The 26828-nt window shown below is 35.5% G+C and overlaps 1 protein-coding gene across 1 annotated transcript; it reads left to right on the top strand.

The window, feature by feature from the left end:
* Positions 1-45: 45 nt before the first annotated feature.
* LOC137408552 (putative neutral sphingomyelinase) lies at positions 46-26380 on the top strand. Its single transcript, XM_068095120.1, has 11 exons — positions 46-149; positions 6332-6437; positions 9346-9422; positions 12238-12421; positions 13783-13992; positions 14677-14806; positions 16393-16512; positions 18020-18119; positions 19706-19817; positions 20434-20578; positions 25829-26380. The coding sequence occupies exons 1-10, from the start codon at positions 112-114 to the stop codon at positions 20575-20577; spliced, it is 1221 nt and encodes a 406-aa protein (XP_067951221.1). The 5' UTR covers positions 46-111; the 3' UTR covers position 20578; positions 25829-26380.
* Positions 26381-26828: the final 448 nt, after the last annotated feature.

Below are 26828 nucleotides of genomic sequence, written 5' to 3' on the forward strand. Positions count from 1 at the left end.
AGGCGGACTAGTTTCGGCATAGGTTAATTCAAACGTCGTCTCAGGTATTCTGCGGCTGGGGCTATCTCGAAAACTGGAACAGATATCTCACCAGAAACTGCTTTTACCAGTATGGAATCGTCTCTAAATGTCCTCACAATGAATGTTTGGTGGGTTAAATAAAGGTGTTGTTGTACAGCAGAATTTCTTTTCATACAGGTCAAATAACGAGTTCTTCGTTATTAACGCATTTGAAGTTGTGCGCAACCTGCATCGTAAACCGGTACATTTTAGTAACGATACATTAGGCAAAGCTCTAATTAAAGTGTGCAATGTAGAAAATGTATACACAATATTTGTGTCTTTTGTCCTTTGTTACTTTGACGAAAGTGTTACATCGACAGCACGCTATTGCCCATTGGCTAGACCTACGAGCGTATGCCTGACACTGCTAATCACCTGTTAGTCTTGACTAACTAACGTGACTACAATGAATTTACAAATATGATTTATTTCACTGCCAGACTCAAATAAATAAAAGCGAATAAACTAGTAATAATACTTGCTTGTTTATCTTTTACTTACTTGTTGTTTCTGTAGACATAAAAATAGATTGGTTAGAGGATTCATAACTCTGTCTCTTCAAAATCAAAATAGGGTAGGCAGTTTTTATGTAGTCTTAACTGATTACTGTATTTACAGTAATCATATATAGACATAGTAACTAGAAATTCCTTTGTCATACAGCACACGACCAAAGTGATAATGGAAAAAGAAAGGGTACTGCCGGTTGAAAAATGCAATATTAGCAGTCAAATGGCACTGCAGTGCAATAGGAAAACTGCAATGGTAGCTACAATGGTAGCTGTAATGTACTGGGTGTTATTATGCACAACAAACAGCAACAATGAAAGGAAAATATTATATGTTTATATCTCTTCCTTGTAACAGGAGTAATGCAATATTATAAGTAAAATGGCAAGTTGCTGTGTAATATACACAGGCTGGGGGCTGTATATCATTGGTCATAGCAACCAATATCAAGAAGTTGTGATATTTATCTAGATTTCTGTATTTAATCTAAAAAATTATGCTGAGTTTATAAATCTAACAGATTTTAGCTGGTTGTCATAGGAATAGATGTATATCAATAAGAAAATGTAGGCCTATTACTTAATTTGGCAGATATTAAAAATGGCTTGGCAGCACCGCGATATTGGGTACCGTGATATTGGGTACCGCGATATTGGGCACAGCTGCAGTATCATCAACAAAATCTTTAGAAAAATAATACCAGTACCATATTGCATTGTCACTATACATGTATGTATATTTCGATCTTGTTAATTCGAATGATTATTCTTGTAACTAAATATTATAATAATCTCATTAAATTGAATAATTATTCTTACAATTAAATATTGTAATAATCTTATAAGAATCGTTAGAAAAATATCATCGTCATTTCCTTTACTTTCACTGCTTTGGACATCAGTTAGAATACCAAAGTACTCATAAGTGTCCAAAATGTCAGAGTCTGGTAGAACTGGCAAAAAGAAACGATTACTTTTCAGTACTTCTACGTTAATTATATATTGTATCATTAGAGTTCGTTAAAATAGAAAAAGAATCTTTAGAAAAATATCATCGTCATTTCCTTAACTTTCACTGCTTTGGACATCAGTTGGAATACCAAAGTACTCATTATAAGTGTCCAAAATGTTAAAGTCTAGTAGAATCGGCAAAAAAGAAACGATTACTTTTCAATACTTCCACGTTAATTACATAAAACTTTCAGCAATTGGACAATGTCATAGACTGGTGAAATGTGCACGTTTTTCTCATGAACTGCGCACGTCTTAACAGTTCTACTCTCTGTCACACGGCCTTATTGGCGTTTCATTGGCTGGTCTTAATTTTGATTAAAATAAGCTTGTCAAGTTTTTATTTCGATTTTAGGCCGAATTAATCTGTCTATTTATGTATAATCCGATCAGATGGGTTAGTTTTAGGATATTGCAGAAACTTTTCAAAGACTTGGTAAAATATTTAAATAGGTTTATACAATGTATGTGTTTTGTATCATTATTATACTTAAACGACTCTACACAAAAATGCTTAAATTTGTTGATGAGATTTCGATACAAGGGTTTGGTCACGGCCGTTAACGGATAATTTTTCAGGAGTTGTGTGCACATATGCATTTATCATAAATCTCCCAAACAATCGCTTCGCTCGTGTTTGGTCGTGGGAATATGAAGTCCTGTTAAAGGTTTTGAGTTATCTACGCTTGCAGTAAACATGTTGACACATTTCCAACACAAATGGAATTTGGTCTCACAAATTCTGCTGATCAATGTGATATACTAAAGCTCAACATTAAAAGAACATGCATCCAAATATATGTACAAAAATATTTAGCATTCAAAATGTAATGCTTTATCCTTGCACTTATAAACTGATGTATAATGAGAAACACATGCTATAGTTCAAATGGCTTGTAGTTTAGCCCGTTTACAACTTTTTTTGTATGCATATAGAGTTTTAATATATTTTTTGCATTTTTTTAGGCAATTTGCTACTGATCTATGTAAACAAAATAAATTATAGGCCCTCCAATGATATAGTTTACTTTGAGATGTGTTGTCTGCCCCTGCTTGCATCGTGATTAAAGAATTGCATAGAATACCGAAAACATCTAATTGAACGCCATGGCGCTTTATTTTTCAACCCTTCCCTCTATAGCAGCAGTCAATTTGAGGCGGTGTTCAAATAGAGGCTGGCGGTCTATTTTCACATGACTCATCAGCATTTTTAAAAGATAAATTTAGCCCTATTACGGGCGAAGCAAATGTCGCCCATATTTTGCTCTCTTTTTCCGGTGGAGCGATATTAAAACTTTTGGATGCAATAAATCTGCTAATTTGCTTCTAATTTGTCAAAGATCTCTTAATAAAGATGCATTGTAGAACCAAGAAATATCTCTACCAGTTGATATCTATTGCTTGCAATTAACCTGCAATGATATTATAGTCTCTGGGTATTTCTTTGCAATTTGTTGGAATTTAGATTTTTTATTTCATTCTAAATTTGAAGACATATTTTTATTTTATATTTATATTTAACAATGTTGCCTAAAAGCTCATTGCACTCATTGATATGTTTGCTACAGTTTGCAGCCAAAACTAGCTTTTTATGTGCAATAGAAGTGGAATTATGAGCATCGATTCATTGGAAGCCGTGTTCAGATACTGCAAGGATGCTATTAGATAACATGCTTTAAATCTGCCTATTTATATGTTATCTAATTATAATCTATTAAATGATACAAATATATATTCATGAACAAGTGACATAAACGAACTATGCTTATATTACATGCAGAAACAAAAATTAGCGTTTTTAAAACAAAAATGTTTCCATCGCTTGCTCGGATAGCTGCGTTCTGATTGTTGCTTTTGATAGAACAAGCATCTTCTAGTTGTCCATTAGCTTCCACAATATCTTTTGGCCTTAACTCTTCTTCTGCACTTCTGAACTAGTCGATATTAGCGTCCAAACAATTTTTTGGCTCAGCAAAACTTTTACCCACTTTATTTAGCGCAGATGCACCGCATAAAAGTTTGCTCGCTAAACATAACCTTTGGGCCAAAACTTGCAAACAATGTTTTATATGCATGTTCTTCGAAGTATTAAAAATGCGTTAAACAAAGAATTACTATAAGCCTGAGACCCTTATTGATTATTTCTATGGTGTTGCTTTCAAAGTTTTATCGAAAAAAATCTGAAAAGCTTTGGGCTTGTACAATGAGAAAATTAGTTGGTAATAATGTAAACGATTCATTATTAATACGATCTTGTGGACACTTTTCTACTGATCACTTGATATTATGGGTTCATAAAGATTAAAGATAGTCAAAGTGACAGTCAAATGGAGGTGGCGTTCAAATAGAGGGTGGCACTCTATTTTCCAACCCTTCTCTCGTAGTGGCAGTCAAATAGAGGTGGCGTTCAAATAGACGTGGCATTCAATTACAGGTTTAACGGTATATAAGATATTGTAAAGGAAACTGCTGGCTTCCTTTACTCCCACAAGGCAGTCAAACAACCACACTGTGTGTTAAGTATCAATGAAATATATATTTACTGAATGAATATACAAGTTTACAAGCATGACACGCAATCAACCAAGAAAATACATGCAGATAGCATGTGCGCAGTACGACTCTGCTTCAACGAACAATTATCTTTCCTTTTATATTTTCATTTACAGTCTAGATTTCACAGTTTTTCTTTGTTCTACACACAGTTTTTTTTCTTCAGCTTTCCTCTCGGTAGTCCAAGTTCTTACCGGTGGCCGAGCCTTCCTCAGTATCTCGAAGGTTCTGTCTTATGACTGTGGTGACCATAAGGTCTATCGCTACAGCCCTGATCACAGTGCCTTGCCGTTACACTATAGTATATAGTGTAACTATATTATATAGTGTAACTATAATATATACTGTAACTATAATATATAGTGTAACTATATATTATAAACTTGTATTAATGGACTTGTAATTTTGTCCATACATTTTCAAAGTGTTTTTGAAATGTACATGGTGGTAAATACATATTTACCGTGACTAGAAGCTTTTAAACAATCAACAGTTCAACTTTATTATAAAGTTATAATTTAAATGAAATATAACTTACTATGCCTATATGGCAGTGTGAGAAATAATTTGTTAGTCTTCTTCCGCTCATCAATAACTAGAAAGCAAATGTTAAATGTCATGAATGATCCCATAAAATGAGTGTAGAAGTTTGTCAGCTTTTATTTCATTAATAGTTAAAATATACATTTGTATTAATTTTGTCCAAAGTTAGTCCAAGATTAATTTATACGCTGTATTAAACTTTAATTTTTGAAACGATTTATTTAAAAAACAACTAAATTTAATACAGAATAGCAGGTTTCTATGTTATAATATTGTATTATAATAATAATTATTATAATATATAATTATTACCATGTACTATCAAAACTCAGTATAATGGTATTGTGCTCTAATTGTATTTTGCTGCAAAAGTACCGGAATTCCAAGTTTATCTTCAAGAGAAATGTACTTAGGTTTATTATATGGACTAGGCCCTTGTTTTTCTAAACCCCAATAAAGACAAATTTAAATTAGGCCTGTGTAATTTAAGTGATATTAAACTTGTTTGTTACTATTACACATTTCACTAAAGAATGATGCTAAGATCAATTCATTTAGAGAAACGAGGATGTTAGATTTTGACTGACAGGGATCATAAGGAGTATTGATGAGAATGGGAAAATGAGAAACAGATAAGTGATAAAACAAATGAAAAAGATATGATGCTTGATCTCACTCAATTCGGTGTTATTCATTATTAGCTGATGGGAAAACACAGGTGATAAAATTTTAGCGATGAAAAAGTTGAAGTTCAGTAAAATAGTTAAATTCTCCACACTAAAAATTAGCTTCAAGTATGTGTTTAGTAATCTAAATTCATTTTATACGTCTGCCTCGAAAGTAAGAACTCTCCATGGTACATACTGCACATACATTGTACATTGTAACGATACATTTTATTGCAGATCATAACCACTAAATGCAATAAAGTTACTGTATGTTACTATAGCTACTAATGTTAACACATTATTTTGTTACTAATTTTCAATATGTACAGTAGTATGTACATAAAATTTTGATCACTTTTACCAGGAGGTGTTTGCATTAGACATTTACTATGGGTTCCTATACCCCTCTATACAAAATTTTTTCCTTATGATGCCGATGGCATCAACGAAGCGACATGGATATTTCAGGAACGTTTGCAGCTGTCAAGCTTTCCCAATATTCTGCCGAGCATTGGCCGACTGCCTGTACAGTGGACCCTCCCCATACGGTTTTAATTTGTTTCAGTGTTAAAACGAATTAAAATCGGTATAGCGAGAGTTCATTGTACAGGCAGTCATCGATGCTCAGCGAAATATGGAGAAAGCTTGACAGCTGCGATCGTTCCCAACGTATTCGCAATGCTTTGTCGATGCCATCGGTTTATGGTGCACATAGTCGATGAAGAATATCGAAACGAAAATGTCGACATACAGCGATATAGTGTGAATCAGCCTTTAACATCAACTTAAGCAGGCAGGTAATGCATCACGTGAATTCTATGTACCACCGCAATCTCTACGCTATGTGTCATGGCATGCATACACTTGAGTAAGCTAGAGGCTATAGTAAGCAATTGATAGTATTTCTGGTGTAGATATTCTCTACTGGTCATTATTATCTGAAGCTACATGTATATAGGTTTTTTTCCTGCTTTTTCCTTCCAGGGGTGTGCGGATGCCAATATTGGGATCGAAACTGATCGATCAAAGGATATCAGCTATAGCTGAACTTGTCAACAAAAATAATTATGATGTGGTCATCTTTCAAGAGGTGAGTTAATTTTGTTTTTTTCTCTAGGATTTAGTTTTGTAGAGAAAGATTTTGTAACTTAGCTCAAAAACAAAACCTTGTCATGTAATATTCCGTTACCTGATACTCTGTAAAAAATCTTACAATCAGTATGAAAAATTTACCAAAAAGTAAAAAATATTGCTCAAGTAATGGAACTGAGCAAATCTATAAGGTGTGCCAATCAAATGAGTACGAGGTAATTTCAACAACGCTACATAAAAGACAGAAATTGTCAAACAATCATCAGCATGTCAACTTATGACAAGTCGGTCATATAATATGGCAAGTCTATCAGAATTCAAAAGGGATGACAACTACCTGACATACTTCATAAATAGGTATTCTGGTATATTTTTATTAAAGCACATAAATTATATAATTTTTTATTATATAGTGCAATACATCGGAGTCTTGGCTTTCGAATGAGCCTATATTCAATACACAAAGAATAATAGAACTGTGAAAAACAGGGTGTCAAAAGTATGTCCTGCAATAAAAAAAAACACTTGGTGGCGGTTCCCACAATGTGATGTCATAATTATTATTTAGCCTTAGGTAGTCAATCCCTTTCACTTCCATTGAGGCTGCGCTTTTCTGTGAAAATCGGTGCTGTTGAACCCAAAGAGCGCTAATAATAAACTAGGATTCTAGATAATCAACAATGCTCAGGGATGTGCTAACGCCCAACCAATACAAACACATGTTCTGGGTTAATTAATTACGCTTCAGATAAATATACTGTCGTTGATAAAGGTAATGAAATCACATCGATTTAATTGTGACCTGCAGTTGCATGGCCCTAGGACTATATGTCAATCGCACGATCACCCAATGCTTGAAATTAATTACTCTCAGTTGTGCCACTCAACATCACAATAAAAAGAGAGGGCTAATGCATAATATCATCGGGAAGACATAGTATGGTGCTTGGAATCTGAGTTATTTATCATAGAAATAATCTGTACATGGAGAGCTAAGGACATTGATGACACTTTGTCATCTTCATTGGTTCTCTGGAGTTGTCCTATCTTTGCCTGACACTAGCGTCATTATCGTAGTTGATAAATATAAGCGGTAAGCAATAAAATAAGCGGTAAGAGCACAAAACACCGAATATTAAAATTGTGATGTCACAATTTTCGAGTCTATAACATTGAACATTTCTGCCATAGAGCTCTGGGGAAATCCTATAAACACAAACCAATGTCTGTCTCACCATGTCAAAAATGGCTCATTCAAAAGCCAAGACTCTGATGTATTAAAATATATGATAAAAAATTATGTAATTTATGTGCTTTAAGTTTGATTGAAATATAGCGCATGAAATAGTTACTAATCTCAAACAGTGGAGATGGCAATGGTTTTATGTATATAAATCGGTCTGAGGCATACCGGCCCGCAACAAGCAGCATTTGTGATATAATTAGCTTTATTGTTAAGTTATGGATAACTTCTGTTATTCATTTGGGGTGCCCATGGAAGATTTTACTAATTCTGTGCATCATCTGAGATTTGGCATTCATGTAAGATTGGTAAATGTCATTGTTTTACATTGTATGTAGGTTTTATGTGGACAAATGATGAAATATTTTCTCTGATTTAGACATGACCAAAATTACTGAGCAGTTTTATCAGCTTATTGCCTATTTAAGGATGATGCAATCTGGTTATTTGCGAAGTTTTTAGCAAGGTTATTCTCTCTATTATACAGATCTTCATGTTAAAATTGGTGATTATTTGCCATACCAAAGAGGATGATTTTGTTTTGAGCAGTGGAAACACATTGTTAGTTTTCTCTGCTGTGTCAATTTAGATATGAAAATCTCTCCTTTTGACATGACCATGTTATCAAAAAGTACAGTCAAACATTTTATTACGGTTGTCTTAACATTTTGTTTATATGATGCAAAGTGAGACCCACTATTCGACTATTGTGCACTTCAAACTGTATAGTCAAATAGTGGCTATACACTTTTTATATTTTTTATATTTTATTTTTTAATCACTTTTTAAAATGATTAGAAGTTTTTTAAACCATTTTTAAGAAAATTGGTCAAAGTTAGCAACATTTACTATAATAAGAGCCATGTCTGTTGGTCCATCGGTTCAGAGATAAGAAAAAGAAAAATTCAGAGTTTAGATTCAGAAAAAGATTGCATTGTATGGTGTTTGAACTCACAACTATTAACATGGAAAACCAGCACTCTAATAATTGCACTAATTGATCACCTTGCCATGTTGTGTAATAATTGCGCAGTTAGTTATTACAAGTGACAATTATTAACAGTGCATCGGGCTACCAGAATACTAGTACAGCATAAAACTACAAAACATTAAAATGAAAGACTAAATTTGCTTGGTTTAAAATTCTGACTTCACCTAGTTTAAGTTTATCTTCTTCGTCACCTTCTTTCTGAACTTAGCTAGTGCCCGACCCGCACTTAAGTTTGGCTATTTCTAATGTAAATTATCAATAACAATCTCTTTTTATTTCTTACCCACCTGATGATTGACCGTGTTATGATCATTTACAGTGTTTGCTATGGTTACGTGCAATTATCTGCAGTATCTATTCCAAAGTCATCAAATTTTTTAGTTAGTGGAGATAATTATAAAATGAATTACAGTGCAAGAAGACAAAAATATTTGATCCAATACAGGGCAGTTTTAATATATGAAGCAGTTCCTGGTATGAATTGAATTTATATGTTAAGGTTTATACTGGTTGTAAAAGTTGGACCAATATTGATACGACAATTCCAACATATGGTTGATTACCAGGATTTTACTGTCCGTGGTGTTATATTATATCGCAAACCTTGAATGTCTCTCACTCAGCTATGTTTTGTGTCAATGACTATACAAGGTATATCCGGTCTTGTTGCAGCTTTTTGACTCTAAAGACCAAGTGGCACTGAGTTGTAAGCTGATAGACTCGTTCCCTCATACTCACTCTTTCCATGGGTAAGTTCCCTGATTTTTATTTTTCCCTTTATGAGATGTTACAGCAGCTTTCTGCTCTGGACCATAGGAAACACCTTTGACTTTATATCCTACATGTATTTCTCAATATTCTCAAATATGTAATTTGATATTGAGTTAGTACATCTAGTTAGTTTACATCTAGTATATCACCAGCATATCTTAACACATGTGTAATAAGAGGATGGAGGACTCTTGCTTGAGATTGAACAGTTCATATGAGTATTAACTGTGTTTTCGTGTTATTAGAATATGTGCCTATTGCTTATTCTTGTTATGTACGCTTTCCATCTGTAGAAGCATTACGGTAGCTTTTGTGATGGTTGAGGTAGAGGTCTTGTTGAGAGCGGGTAAGTCTAAAATGCTTTGCAAGGCTTCTCAAAAACTGGTCGGTGATCATTTGTGAATAGCTAATGTTTGCAGGCTATGGTAACCAAACTGTTACTGAATACAAGACAAGTTCAGTGAAGGTAAAAATGTTGTTATTGGATTATTTTGCGGGGTCTTACTCTAATCAATGTAGTAATTTCGATGTCAATTGTCTATACAAACATACCTCGACATACGAACTTAATGCATAATGAAACTGAGCTCGTAAGTCAATTTACTCGTGTTTCAAAGCACTATTTCTTATATAAAATATATACGTAAAAATTAATCCCTTACCTTACTATAAAAACACCACCTAAACAGGATATTACAGTTGATAAAAAATTGTTTTTAATTGTTGTAATTCAGTACCGGCAATACTTATTTAGTTGTTATATTCTGCAATAAAATGTAACATCACTATTTACACTATCATATGGAGTTATTACCTTTGAGACGGACATTGTGGATAGTTGCCGTCTCAGAGAGATTTGAGAGCAAAGTGTTCAGTAAACTAAACTTTGGTCTCCCTACATAATAGAAAAGTTGAATGTAACTTTAATGAACTTAGCTGGCTAAACACACACTTGAAGCTAAGTTTTATTCTTTCACTGAACTTTAATTTGATTTAATTAATTAATTAATTTGATCATCTTAGTTTTAGTATCCGTTTCCTGTTAGCTGCGTTTTACCTCACGTTCACTGCAACTCTCAGCCAACTTTTTAAAAACTTTTTCAACTGATTCGAGGAGAGAGCCCAAGCGATGCTGTTCTCAAGGTCGACCTCTCGCATACTTGGCCATATAGTGGCCATCGAAAACCGGTTTGTATGCTCGTATCTCAAAGATTACTCGTATCTCAAGGAAGAAACTTGCCAGGAAGTCAGCTTGTATCTCGAGATCACGTACGTTGGGGCACTTGCATGTAGAGGTGTGACTGTAGTCACAAGGTTGATCGTATAGATGTAAGTGTAGGGAGTGCAATAGCACCTTACAAACAGTTTTGGGTCATTCGTTCTGGTCACACTTATGTGGTAAACCTTTTAGCCAATCTTTGCTATAATAAGAGTTGTGTCCTTCCATTTGCCTAAAGTGATTGTTAGAGGCTGGGATAATAGTTTGCTTCGTATGGTATTTGAACTCATTACAATTAGCTTTTTAGCATTTTAGAATGATTGTGTACATAGTTATTACACCTTACGATCTGTTACGGCACACTAGACTTTCAGGGTATTATTCTTTACTATAATAAGAGTCGAGTTTGTACATCTGTCCAAAAACATGCTTAAAGGTTAGGAAAAAGGTTGCCTCCAACAGGATTTGATCTCATCACATTCGGCTTGGTAAACCAACTTTCTAACACCTGACTGCCAGGCTACTAACTATTGCCTTAATGTTGACATTGTTTTTATGTGCAGATTGAATTGATGCCATTATTAATTGTAGCACATATCCGAGTGGTTTAAAGGAGGTAGGGTAATGTCAATAACTGTCATGTTCAAATGAGACAAAAATGTTTATTATAATTTGGAGTATGATTTTTAAAATAAGTTGTGTGCACTAATGGTTACACAGTTTTACATATTTGTTATATTCATAGCACCCTTTTAAATAACTATCAACACGAGTCAAATAACTTGTTTTTACTCCTGATCAAATTTTCTGCTCATTTATAAAATCAAATGATTGGTTTGCCTACTGTTATCAGTGCAACTATGTTAAATTGCCATGGCAGTATGTTAATATTCTATGAAGCTTTTCAGTCTAGATTGAAGTTATTTGTTAGAAAAGCATACATAAGCTATGGCACCATGGTGCTGCCAAAATACGTTTTAATTCGTCTTGCGATTGTATGTATCATCATGCAAATTGCAGGCTAACGAAGATTAACTAACATCGAATTTTTAGTTAAGCTTACAGCAAGAAGAGGGCTTTTACGTTCTGATAATGGCACAACCTTCATTTTATATCAGTTATCTACAATCTCTTGCTTTGATTCTTCAATTGTTTCATCTTTTCTTTTTTTGTTAATTATGAGTTCTTCATTCTAAGAGCCACTTTAGAATTGATACTAAGTGAATGTTGGAATAGAATTCTCTACAAATTTTATAAGCAAATATAGCATCCTTATTTGAAGTTGTCTTCCCATCTTTTACCACAAGTTAGTTGTAAAAAGTTCAGTCAAAAATATATTTCATTTTATGATTCTGTCTAGATAATGTGTAATAGTTTGCATTAATTCCTAGTTGAAGGTCACACATAAGCAACCCAACTTGAAAGGACCATTAGGTCAGCATTAGATCTGATACATATTACTCTAACCAAGATAGGAGTTATCCTCTCAGACTATGTCATGTTGTTTAAATGGTAAATATCGTTAAAATCAAAATTATTATTTTCAATGATGTACTACGGTGTATATTTGATAGGTCATGGATAGGCACTGGGCTGGTTGTGTTTTCACGCTACCCTATTGTGGAGACAATGTTTCATGCCTACCCAGTCAACGGGCATGCTCACAAAATATTTCATGGAGACTGGTATGCTGGCAAGGGTTGTGCTCTAGCTGTCCTCAAGGTCAATGAACTCACTATCAACTTGTATATCACACACGTAAGTACATGCATGTCCAATGTAGACAGTTTAGGGGGAGAGAATCTAATTGTTAGCCTGTGCTGTTAGTTGTAAGCAATTAGTTGTCCAATGGCAGCAGTGATAGCAATTAGCTGTCCAATGGCAGTAGTGGTAGCATTCAGTTGTCTAATGACAGTAGTAACATCAATTAGCCGTCCAATGGTAGCAGTGATAGCAGTTAAATACCATTTTCCAATGGTGCCGGTGATAGCAATTGGGTGTTCAATGACAGCAGTGGTATAATTTAGTTGTCCAGTGATATCAATGAGTTTTCCAATAGTGTCTGCAATATCATTTAGCTGTCCATCATGTTGAATAGACATAGTTTTAACTCATGGCTTAACCTTTTGAACTCTGACAGCCGATATTCCTGCATTGTACAGGGATGTGTCAGAAACCCTGGCATCTGGTATGCATATCAACATCTGAGAAGCTCTGTTCACAAATAGTGTTTTCTAATAATATTACAAACCAATCAGGCTAGTTCTTACATAGAGTGTTAGGCAGCACTTGGTTAGTTTCTTTCTATTTTCAGATATCTTTATCAGCCTCCTTTGAATTTTCAATGATTTCAGTGGGGTAAAAAGGCCGGAAAGTCTGGTGTGAGTCAGGTATTGAATAGGTTAGACAACAGTGGCACATAGTATCAAAAAATATACTTTTTGTGCAATATCAAAAAAGATTGCATTATGTGGGATTTGAACTCATGACATTTAGGTTAGCAGTCTGACTCTCAATCAATCGGCCACCTTCAGGCATTTCTGAGTAAATGGTGGCAGTAATATCAATGAGCTTTCCAATGGCTGCAGTGATAAAATTCAGCTGTCCAATGGTTGCGTTGATAGAATTTAGCTGTCCAATGGTTGCAGTGATAGCATTTGGCTGTACAATGGTTGCAGTGATAATATTTAGCTGTTCAATGACTGCAGTGATAGTATTTAGCTCTACGATGACTGCAGTAATGGCATTTAGTTGTGTAATGGTGGCAGGGACACAAATGGGGTGTTGTGACTACTAACACTCTTGAGCCTCAGTGTTATGAAACCAAACAGACATCTCAACTGTAGCAACTTTATATCTCAGTTCCAATGCAATATGCAAGTGAAGCTAAAATATCCACACTTCAATCAGTTTGGTTAATTATTTACATTCACCCGCTTCACTTTCATTGGCTTTCAAAAGCCTTCTTTACACACCTTCAACATTTTTTACTCATTCTTGATTATTTTGCACTTTCAGGTCAAACTTGCCCCTTTGTAAAATTATTTTTATCCAGTTATTTTTTTCTTTTTCTTCCTCACTGTTTGCTGCCACTGGCCCTACTCTGTATCCTCTCTTAGATGCACGCCAGGTACAACCTCAAGAAGGAATTGGATGAGTATGCAGGTCATAGAGCCCACCAAGCACTCTATCTTAGTCAATTCATAAAGCACACATCAAGTTCATGTGATGCCGTGCTGGCAGCAGGGGACTTCAACTCCACACCCAATGAGGTCGCCTACAAAGTCATCCGCAGCAATGCCGTGCTTGATGATGCATGGCTTTTAAAGGTACACATTTTTGCTCTTGTTTTAATTTTCAGAGTTATCTCCTATCGCCAATGATTGCGGCGCACCAGTTGTTCACAGTTTACTACCTTTGTTAGACCATCATTTAGCTGTTTTCCTATTATTTGTGTGTTTTTCTACTTGTTACCGAGTTGTGTACCATCAACTTTTGCTCAACTGAAATATTTAATATTTTTGTAATGATATAAATAATTTTGCTGACAACAATTTTATGATTTTAAAAATGATGGGTATTTTGGGTAGTTTTCTATGGAAATTGTGTCCAGATCACAGTTATAGGGTATTGTCACAGACATACTTAACAGGAAAAATATGAAAACACTTCAAATGATCAAGTAAAGCACAGCTATTGCCATCACCTTTATTTTAGCTTTTTGAATAGATCTCTGAGAGTACTTATATTGCTTGACATATTTATTTTTTTAATCTTTGGTATAGTTAGCTAGTTTTCTGCAGGAAAAATAATGTTCGCATTTCTCTGCATTAAAGTTATAACTTATAATAAAAAGATTATGTCACATTTTCATGCTAGTAGACCGTGTCATTTGCCTGCATAATTATAAATTGAAATGGTTTTTATAATATATTACTAGTGTTTTAGTGTCATAAATAGTTGAAAGGTTTAGTAGCCTCAGGTCAGTAACGTAGAAATATCCTTTTTTCAAGAACATGGACGGCTCTCACACCAGAGGCTATACTTCAGACACTCCAGGAAACTGTTTTACACCGCCATCTGTCACAGCAGAACTGCCAGAAGGACAGAGAATAGACTACATATTCTATCGGGCTAATGAGCGTAGGTCCAGTGTTTCAACTCGGTTTTATCTATCAGTCTGGGATGTTGTTATGTTAGGTCTATGTATTTGATGTATATATGAGTGTGGGATGTTGTTATGTTGGGTCTATGTATTTGATGTATATATGAGTCTGGGATGTTGTCATGTTTGGTCTATGTATTTGATGTATCTATGAGTGGGGGATGTTGTTATGTTGGGTCTATGTATTTGATGTATATATGAGTCTGGGATGTTGTCATGTTTGGTCTATGTATTTGATGTATCTATGAGTCTTGGATGTTGTTATGTTGGGTCTATGTATTTGATGTATATATGAGTCTGGGATGTTGTCATGTTTGGTCTATGTATTTGATGTATCTATGAGTCTTGGATGTTGTTATGTTGGGTCTATGTATTTGATGTATATATGAGTCTGGGATGTTGTCATGTTTGGTCTATGTATTTGATGTATATATGAGTCTGGAATGTTGTTATATTTGGTGTATGTATTTGATGTATCTATGAGTCCTGGATGTTGTTGTTTGGTCTGCTTATTCTCGTAGCTATGAGTCTTGGATGCTGTTATGTTGGGTCTATGTATTTGATGCGTCTATGAGTCTGGAGTGCTGTTATGTTGGGTCCTATGTTCACATTATTTATGAATCTGTGATGCTGTTCTGTTGGGCCCATGTATTCGTTTTGTCTATGAATCTTGAAGATTGCTAAGTTAGGACAAGTTTAAATTTTTTCATTTTTAGTCTCACAATGATGTGAAAGACGAACTATCTGTTTTACATTAAAATTCATGTACATTATAATTATTAAGGTGTACTTAAAATACAGTGAGTTTGCATTTTTTCATTTTAAAAAAGTTTATTTTTCAAAATTTTTGAAGTTGTCTATGTGTAAATGGTAAATGTTAGAATCCACCGCTTCTGCCAAGAATTCTCTAGATTATTGTACTGATCGGCCAGATTGTGGTAATTCCTTGTGAGGGCTAATCATTGCTTAAATAGTAGCGAGTCTATTTCTTTCATTTACTAGTTCACACAAATATGCCCGACCAAGCACCTAACTGGTTTGTTTACACAATGAGCCTTGGTCTCACTCTCATTAGTTGTGAGTACATTCAATTCAACTTCAGCTAATAAAGCTTTGCATTTGTCAGACCCCAACTCATCGATAAGCTAACATAACTGGGTTAGTAGTGGCTTACAGTGTTTATTTTGCACATGAAGTTCAATTTAGAGCTTGATTAAGAATTTTGAAATGCATAATTCAGCCTTTCAGATGGTTGGACCTTAACCAGAAATCATAAAGATAAATATACCAAGAGTTTCTATAGCAGGGTTGTTTGTCAGATGCCAACTAACTGATTACTCTGCATTCTGGTCTACTCATCTAAATTGAAATCCGCAAAACCTTTAGAACCTCCAGGTTTGCGTTGACTAACATGCCATTTGCAATTTTGTCATTTTGCAGCAACGTCATTTGAATGATTGTCCTTGTTTTTAAATTTTTTGAATTAAACTTTTCTGTCGGCTGCGTCATGCATCTAGTAAATCCATGCACTGTTTTACCTGGTGCAATGGTGGTTACCTTGCAGAGACAGCTCTTCGGTTGGAGAGCTCCAGAGTGCTGACGGATAAAATACCTGGTACTGACATAGACTACTCGGACCACTACGGGCTAGAGGCCAAAATGTTTGTCAAAAGAAGTCTAACAGGTAGAATATTTACCAGCATTAGACGTGCTGCCAAATGGTTAGAGTGTCATCAGTTATGCCTGGTAATTCACTAAGATCGGTAGAGATGTTTGATTTACCTTTGTAAATTAAACACGTGAAATTATACATGTTTGAAAATTTACATGCTAATAAAAACTGTCAGATCTCTTTTATCAGGAAGGGCTGTATAAAATATTTTGAGTTCTCTATTATAACACATGGTTAAAAAAATGCATCAATTATTTTCCTGATCATTTCTGGATTCTAACAGCACTTGTAGCATCCAACCTAATAAAAGTTGTGATTATTATACAAAATTTATATTATATTTTAATACAAATTATGAGATATATATTAATATTATATTTTAATATAAATATAAACATATATCTTATAATAATTTATTATAAGCTATATATTTTATTTCTCACTAGTAGTCTGGTACGTCATAAGGGATCATCAGGTGTAATAACTATACATACAATTATTCCAAAACATGCCAAAGCGGTCAATTGGTGCAGGTGGTACAGTGTTGGTCTAGCAAACCAAATGTCATGAGTATGAACCCTCTTAAAATCAATCTTTTTCTTAACCTCCAAATGAGGCTGACAGATGGACACGGTTCTTATTATAGTAAATATTTGGGAGTTACAAGTAAATACAGGTTGTAACAAAATCTGGTGTTTACTTGGCATGCTGTTGCGTAATTGTCAGGGTACCGTGTCTAATTTTACGTTTATGAATTAAACATGTGAAATTATGCATGTATGAAAATTTACATGCTAATGAAAACTGTCAGTTAAATTAATAGAATTATTCACATTTGGTAAACTGTCGGTCTATATAGACTTCAGGCCTAAACTATTCGTCACTTGCTAATGTTTATGAGCAATTCATATAACATGGAGTATGATGTCTGCTTATCTCACTGCAAGCAGAGGTTGTGGGTGTTTTTAAGAACAGTTACACAAGGATTGGCTCTGTGATCTTAGCTGGACATGTCTGTCTCCAGTGTCAAGGTAACCTTGATGACTGAAAACATGCCCAGTTGCAGAGAGTAATAGGTTTGATCAAATTCCTATTACCTCCGGTGGCTTTTTTGGGAATAGAACCCTCCAACCTGTTGTTTGCAGGTCAGGCGTTTGCAATTAGTATACCCTGAACAGATCGAATATATATTACACTAGTATCATGGTAATCTAGTGTGCCGTGAAAGATCGTCAAGTGCGCCGATAAAGCACAAGGAATAAGTATGTGAATAAAAATTCTAAAATTTAGCAAGATGAGCAATTGGTGTGGGTGGTAGTATGCTGGGCAGCAAAGCGGCATGATGTGGGTTCAAACCCTGTAGGATGCAATCTTTTTCCAACATGCAACTGCGGATTAAGACAGGCATGGTTCTTGTTATAGTAACGGTTTTTTATGCTTGATTTTGTTTGATAGATTCACCAGTCTTAGAGGCACCCTTCCTTATGTTTGCTATTTATCTTCTCTTTTCGGTCTTTAGCTGGGCAAGTACCTAACTTAGATGTCGGTGTCAGACAAGGATGTCTTAAAGATATTTCTCTTGTGCTGGATGAGGGAGCAAAGAGAGCGCGTTCTAGCAAGTAGGTTGTTCTATTATTCAACATTTTATAATGATTATAAGAAATTATTTCCTATGTAAATCACTCTGTATATTTAGCCTGAGCTGCTCTTTGTCCAGCCTTTTGTGTAGTAGACTACTGTTTGACTAGCCTATGTTATAACACAGTCTAATTTGTATTTTTCGAATTATTACTTTTAATAGGAACTGTGTTTGTTTATGGAGCTGCCTGTAGCCTTACTGGACTTACCCAGATATTTTTTATAATAATTGATGCAGTTCGGTCAATTACCCAAATATCAAATTATTGATTGATTCCTCTCTCTCTATCAGCATTTATAAATTTTACCTACTGATTTTGTTATCAAGGTTTTAATCTTGAAGGTTCCTCTCTGTTTGTGTGGAAATCAAATCTAGTGCATTCACATTATGATTTTATTTTTAGTAATTGCTGGAGGCCAACATAACCTATCAATGACCTTTGTTTGTCGTCAGATTAACATTTGCTGTATTTATGTATGTATAACTCTTTATTGGCAGTAGTAAATCGTCAACAAAAATATGTTTTGCGTTATATGCCAAAAACAAAAATGAGAAAACAGAAGTCAGGAATTATTGAGTGAGTTGAACAAAAGTGTTTTATAAGTTGGTAGTTTAATAGTATTACGGAGGAGTCGGGGTAGTGAATTAAAGGTTGTAGTAATAGAATATTCATAAAATGAAACATATGACAGTGGATGTAGTATGCTGATGTCACAGAATAGAAAACAATCACTATGTTTCCATGGTGCGCAGTACTGCGAAGCAGCCCCCTCCGAAGTCGAAGGGATTGTACGTTTCCATGCTGCGCAGTGGTTTTCAGCAAATCAGCCAGATAAGAGAAATTGTGTAAATCGAATTGTCTGATGGAGAAATAGAATCGATCACGGATACCGAACGTCAGAAACGGTCTTTTTATGATTCTGTCGCCATTATACTTTCATTTACAATACACATTCCCAAGGTTTTACAAACCTTAACACACTTTTTACAAAGTAATATATTTTTAATAAGTATTTTTAAGTAATATATTATTTAAACGTTAATTTAGGATTTGTCACCTATTTTTCGAAAAGTGTTGGCATTGATAACAAAGTTCAGGAAAGTAATCACCTCATCATCCTCGTGAATGCAGACCATAATTAAATTTAGGTGAAAGAAGATCGGAAGAATAGAAAAAAACAAGATTAGCAGGACAACCTTTGTACTAGTTTATGGCCCTCGAAGAATCCGTCTCCACGGCATGAGAGCTATGCGCAGCCACCGCGCAGTCGCTGTTTCCTTGCTGCGAATTTGCACTGGCTTCACACTGGAAGACGCCGTTTCCATGATTCGGAGATAGCGCAACTCCGAAGCACTGCGCATCATGGAAACATTGATTGTTCGTCATCTGTGTGCAAGAATAAATACAAATATTCTGGGCAAAGTTTACACAGTACCATCTGTTCTGCTTGGTGCAGTTGTACCAAGCTCAATGCGTATGTTACTGGACATATATGTCCATTTTGGTATAGGCCTATATGCATATATCTCTATGTGATGTAATGTCATATAGCTTTTTTGTTGTAGGTACTATTATTTTGTCACTATGATACTCTGCCTGATGGTACTGCTGCTATGCCGAGAGCGCTACACAGGAAATGCTGGAAACTTTCTACACACCCTGCTCGAGATGTTGCAGGTAATTGCTAAATTATTTTTAAAAGGGCTTATCTGTTTTCAGATAAAGTTCCAACGTAGATAATCTTTAGAGTTCTGGCAGTCCACTGTGATAACTCTTCCATAATGTGAGAATCTGTTAACATCATAGAACATCACTCATATACTAAAGATTGTTCTGCAATGTTGAACTGTGGTTAAGTGGTGCAATTGGTAAAGTGTTGGTCTACCAAGCTGCAGGTTGTGAGTTCAAGACCAGTAAAAAGCAATCTTTCTCCAGAACATCAATTATGGCACAAATCATTTCTTCAGTTCATTGGTTTCAAGCAAGATTACTTGATCAGATAATAATAATGGAATAATATATAATATCTTAATTTTAACAGAAGAGTTATCATTAATTTATAAATTATAACTAATGAACAGGTATATTCTAGTAATTTTTCAAAGAAGTAGTTAATGTTTCATTGTGATTTTATTTCACCTACTGGTTTTGTTACGAAGATGTTAATTTTGAAGGCTTCCCTCTGTTTGTGTGGAAATAGAGTATTAAGGCTATGAAGACTTCTCATCGGTTTTCCTAAATGTATTTGTACACCTCAACACGGAGTAAGAACCTAATCTATATACTTGTGTAGGGAGTGTTGGCTGTTATGTCTGGCCTTAGTCTCTGGACATGGTTCATCACCTGCATCTGCGAAGAGAATGAGTTTCGAGCAGCTAAAGGCCATGTTGAGAAGCTGCTGAAAGCTGGATCTGTAAGCAGGGTCAAGAAAGAATAAGGTTGGTGGATTGGGTCTCTATGTACGTGTTTCTATGTATGTGTAGTTTTATTAAATGTCCGCCTCTTCTAATGTTTTCTGACGGTTCTCAAATGACTGCTATATTAATCTGGTTTTTCTAATGCTACATTTACACTCACATGTGAGTAGCTTTCACTTTTTGTGGCTCCACGCTGAGTGGTTGAGCTGCCGAGCATAGCCACTCTGCATTGTAGACAACAATTGATTGCTCCCACATTAGCCAATAGGTAAGGGGTTGCTGTTTAAACCTGTTCTGCTTCTGTTGAAGTCGTTGTCGATAATGTTTTATTAGTTGAAGTTCAACTCTGGAAATTGCATACTTCTGCATTTGTGATTAATTTACATTGGTTAGACAATGTTTTTAATGTTGTTGAAAAGGCGCTGTAAAAATGGATTTCTCAAGCTTTTCACAACTTCTACAGCATTTTAGTACACTTCATGTTTGTTATTTATATTGTTAATTTAAATGTTAAATTTAATTGGGAATGATCATATTGTAAAGCTTGTTTCTTCTCTCCTTCACCTTAATCTGAGCACGGTCCTTTACCTTAATCTAAACACGGTCCTTTACCTTAATCTGAACACGGTCCTTTACCGTAATCTGAACACGGTCCTTTACCTTAATCTGAACACGGTCCTTTACCTTAATCTGAACATGGCCCTTTACCTTAATCTGAACACGGTCCTCTACCTTAATCTGAACATGGTCCTTTACCTTAATCTGAGCAAGGTTCTTTACCTTAATCTGAACATGGTCCTTTACCTTAATCTGAACACGGTCATTTACCTTAATCTGAACACGGTCCTTTACCTTAATCTAAAGACGGTCCTTTACCTTAATCTTAACATGGTCCTTCACCTTAGTCAGACAACCTCAACTGGGGAAAAGTAGGCAGTAGAAGGGATGCTATAGTTGTACAAGCGATGTATTATGCTCGTTTCGATATTGCAAAGGACTTGAGGCTAACCCTTTACTTAATCACACCAAGATAACGCCAATATCTAAAAGGTATTTGTCCTAAAAATAAATTATACAATAATTGCTAGTTTATAAGTGAACAGCATGGATATATATATATATACTACTTATCAATGTCAGCACATTGACTTTCTCAAAGTCTGTGAGGCAACTTACGTAGTTGTTTCATGGCAAGAAGTCAACTCTCATTGGTAATGGGATTTGTGTTCCTTGCCCGAGCTCTGAACTGCACTGATGAGGCTTCAATAGCCGAAACAGTACTGTCTGTAGCATGAGTGTATATATATATATATATATATATATATATATATATATATATATATATATATATATACAGTCAAACATGGATAACTCGCCCACGGATAGCTCCAACACATGGTTAATTCGAATGGTTTCTTTGGTCCGTTCCCACGTAATGATAAATTGCTATAGATAACTCGAACTCAACACTGTTAATTCAACCTGTTTTTTTTTGCCCAACTGCTACCGAAACGGTTGTTATCGCTTTAGAAAATCACTTTATTCAAAGCCATAGAGGTAAACCTCATCTTTTCGTAATTCATAAGCGTCGTTATTACCACCATCGACAAAATATTTTTGTCAACGACTTTTCTAAAGGTTTGGTGAAATTTGATTTAAACTGCTATACGATGAATAGCACGGGCTAGCCGGGTCACGCGCGCAAGGATTTTCGCCACGCACATACAAAACAAAAACTGCATGTTGTTTTTGTTTTGTATGTGCGTGGCGAAAATCCTTGAGTGCGTGACCTGGCTAGCCCATGATGAATAGTTTTCCGACGTTGATTCCGTGTTGAATCAACGGCGGAATGTTGAATGTTTAAAACCTCTTAAAAATTGTTGTAGTTAAATGTATACGTTGTCTTAGCTAAAAAAACTATTCATCGTTTGACCTAAACACAGAATACGTGTATACATTCAATAAGTATCCATTCAAAAAGCGTGAGTGATATACAATGTACCGTAAAACCTCGTAAAACTTTTAATTGAACTGCCTCGGAGTGTTGCTCTTAACGAATCCCAGGTAAAGTAAGGTAATCTTTGCATAAACTTCAAGAAAAATCAGCAAAATTGATCGTGGGTAAAACGCTCAAAAGAAAAAGATGTCTTTTCTTTTGAGCATTTCAGCAACGATCAAGTTTTGCCAATGTCAATCTAAAAAACGTCCTGGCAATAACATCACCTCAAACAACAAACCAATCTCAAGTGATAGAAAAATCTCTATACTTTTTTTGATAAAAACGTTTTAAACTTTACATTAGAAGCATTTAATTTGAAACAAGCCATTTGTGCTTTTGATTTATATTATAGTTTGTATATGTTCATGTATCTACTAATAAATAAGTAAATACATGGACTTGTGACAGTGCTCTGATAACTTGAACACTCTGATAATTCGAACACTTTCGCTCGGTCTCTTGAAGTTTGAGTTATCCGAGTTTCACTGTATACACAGTCAAACATGGATAACTCGAACTTCAAGGACCGAGCGAAAGTGTTCAAGTTATCAGAGCGTTCAAGTTATCAGAGCACTGTCACAAGTCCGTGTATTTATTTATTTATTAGTAGATACATGTACATATACAAACTATAACAGAAATCAAAAGCATAAATGGCTTGTTTCAAATTAAATGCTTCTAGTGTAAAGTCTAAAACCTTTTTTATCAAAAAGTATAGATTTTTTATCACTTGAAATTGTTTTGTTGTTTGAGGTGATGTTATTGCCAAGACGTTTTTTAGATTAAAATTGGAAAAACTTGATCGTTGTTGAAATGCTCAGAAGAAAAGACATCTTTTTCTTTTGAGCGTTTTAACCAAGATCAATTTTGCTGATTTTTCTTGAAGTTTATGCGAAGGTCACCTCACTTTTTCATGCTTCCGAAAGGCTAATGGGATGTTTGGTAAAAATCAAAATTCACCAAACCTTTAGAAAAGTCGTTGACAAAAAGATTTTGCCGACGGTGGTAATAACGACGCCTATGATTTACGAAAAGTTGAGGTTTACCTCTATGACTTGGAATAAAGTGATTTTCTAAAGCGATAACCGTTTCGGTAGCCGCTGGGCAAAAAATTGTTCGAGTTAACAGAGTTGAGGTCGAGTTATCTATAGCAATTTATCATTACGTGGGAACGGACCAAAGAAACCGTTTGAGTTAACCATGTGTTCGAGCTATCCGTGGACGAGTTATCCATGTTTGACTGTATATATATAAAAAAAATTGTTTCCTCACCCCGGATACCCCGTACGGGTAGTAAATTCTGCTCTAACTCGGGTCTCCTACCAGAGACCTGGGAGTTTGAGCACTCGTCTCAAGATCTTAGCTGTTCCCAATAGCGCACTTTTCTGCAACTCACCTGACTTGATTGCTGTTGGTATTTGGGCAAGCCACATTTTATGCGCCGGTGTTATTGCGCCCAGTGCCCCAATGACTACTGGGATTACAGTTGTTCTTACATTCCAGCATTTTTCAATCTCATCTCCCAGAGGGAGATATTTCTCTACCTTTTCTTTTTCTTTGCTGGCTATATTGTAGTCATTGGGTACTGCTATATCTATTATAGTATTGGCCTTTTGTTCTCCTTTTCTACCACCGCTATATCTGGTTGGTTTGCTAGGACATGCTTGTCAGTTCGGATGTACAATAGAAGTACCAGAGGATCTTAGCGCGGTCATTTTCATTGACCTTACCAGGAGCTTCCCACCAGTGTTGTGGTTTATTAAGGCCATACTCATCACATAGACTTCTATACACAACACCTGCGACATGATTATGCCGCTCAGTGTATGCGTTTCCTGCTAGCTGCTTGCATCCACTGATGATGTGTTGGATGGTCTCAGGTGCATCTTGGCACGGTCTGCATCTAGGATCGTCTCTAGTGTGATAGATTTTTGTTTGGAGTTGCCTTGTTGGGAGCACTTGCTCCTGGGCTGCCATGATTAGCGACTCTGTATTGGCCATTAGGTTTCCTTTGTTCAGCCACATATACGTCTGGTGAAGATCGCCAACCTTAGATATTTGTTGGTGGTAAGCACCATGAAGAGGTTTCGTGGGCCAGTCAATTTCCTCATCATCAGGGCGTAGGTCTGTTGTAAGAGCAGCCGATTGAAATTCAGCTAGCAACTTATCTGAAGTGGCCACGGAGGCTGCATATGCTTTGATGCTTTGCTCCTCCTCTTTCACTGTCTGCTGTTCACTTTTGAGTCCCCTACCGCCATCTTTTCTATCGAGATACAATGTAGTAGTATCAGATTTTGGGTGGAGTGCTCCATGCATGGTCAGTAGTTTACGAGTTGCTATATCTGTTTCTTTGATGGCTTCCTCAGTCCACTTTATTATGCCTGCTGGATATCTTATTACTGGCAGTGTGTAGGTATTTATTGCCATGACTTGGTTCTTGGCATTGAGCTGGCTCCGTAAGACCTGCCGAAGGCGTTTCTTGTATTCGGTAATGGCTTTGTGACGTACCTCGGCTTCGTGGTTGATGTTGCTTTGCATAATCCCCAAGTACTTGTACCCTTCTTCTATATTTTTGGTGGTACCATTTGGCATTCTTAGGTCATCTGTGAGCATAGAATGGCCTTTCTTAAGAATTAGCCTTCCACATTTCTCAATACCGAAGGTCATTCCGATGTCCTTGCTGTATACCTGAGTGAGGTGTATTAGCGAATCAATTTCCCTTTCCTTGTTAGCATACAGCTTGATGTCATCCATGTAGATGACATATATATATATATATATATATATATATATATATATATATATATATATATATATATATATATATATATATATATATATATATATATATATATATATATATATATATGTGGGTGTGTATACATATATAGATAATTTAATTGGCAATAATTTTATTTCAAACACAAATGTGTTTCAAATTGCGCCATACAACAATTGTAAAAGAAAACCGAGCAACAGTTAGCCAATAGAATTGAATAAAGATTTAACATACGGTGTTTAAAATAACTTTTTCTCCTAAGGAAACAGATATTATGTGGAAGATTGTTAAAGCAGCAAGCGATGATATTTTCAAAACAATTGTTAGAGGCTGTATGCAATTTGTTCATATCACTAAGTTGAAATGAGTTGAAATCCTACGTTCACTAATCAAATCCAAGTCTAAAAGTACTTAGCAAAATCTGATGAACAGCTCTTGCGCAATGGCTCGTTTTTGTGTTCATGGTTAAGCTACTATGGGTGACTGTTTGTAGAGACTGGACAATGAAGAGGAGCTGGAGGTATCCGTCGCAAATCTCTGCATGTGATGCTAGAGTCACTGCCGTATTTATATGGTATATTAGTATCGACCTGTCACGACTCCTCATCTCTCTTATTCCTACTCGACGAAGAGTAGGTAGCACTTAATGCTAGTCAACCATTTTGAAAATAAGTAGAATAATTTATTTAATATCCTCGTACCATATGACGATCGTCTTCATCAATGTTCTTTTTAAATACTTTTATATATTTCTCTGTTCTCACTTCCTTCCTAAAGAAAGCGTTTATAGCACATGTTTGATTAGCTGGCTGTAGAATTGTAATGCCGTGACATTAATGTGATACTGTTTTGGCGTTGTTGCTTAGAGTCGCTTCCACCTGTTTGTAGACAGCTCTCACCATATAAGTCTCCAATAATAATCTTATATCATAAGGTACTCAGGCTAGTCTAATCAGTGGTTTGTCAACTTTCGTACCAGATAATCATTGTCATTCCATGTTTCGAATGGGTTCTGAGTTGTTTCCACTTCGAATAATTGAAACGGAAAAATCTGAACGCATTGACGGCATTTGCTGTGAGTACTATTGGACATCATAGAAATGCTCACTGCATGCACCCAAATGGATAATGCTCGGCTAAGCTCTCTTTAGTCGAGGTAAAAAAATCAGGCATTCTGGTTTGGTTAGTGCAACTAGTTGACTACGCATGAATTAAAAAATGGCCTTGACCCGAAAGCGAATCTACTTTAACAAGTTTTAATTTGAGGGGTACATCGTGATTTTTGAAAAGATCTGTAAAGTGCAACTCTGAATCGTTTAAACGGTAGAGTACAAGCTCATCGGCAGCGGGTAACTCCAAACTCATTCAAAACATGGAAACACAGTGAAGTACCAAAGGTGTGTTTGACTTCGTATCATGAATGTCATTCGGTCTCTAGTCTCTAACCCTACTCCACAGGGTTACAGTATTTTATTCTCATGATGATGGCAGGA

This window comes from Watersipora subatra, chromosome 11 (assembly GCF_963576615.1).
Source record: "Watersipora subatra chromosome 11, tzWatSuba1.1, whole genome shotgun sequence".
Classification (NCBI taxonomy): Eukaryota; Metazoa; Bryozoa; class Gymnolaemata; order Cheilostomatida; family Watersiporidae; genus Watersipora; species Watersipora subatra.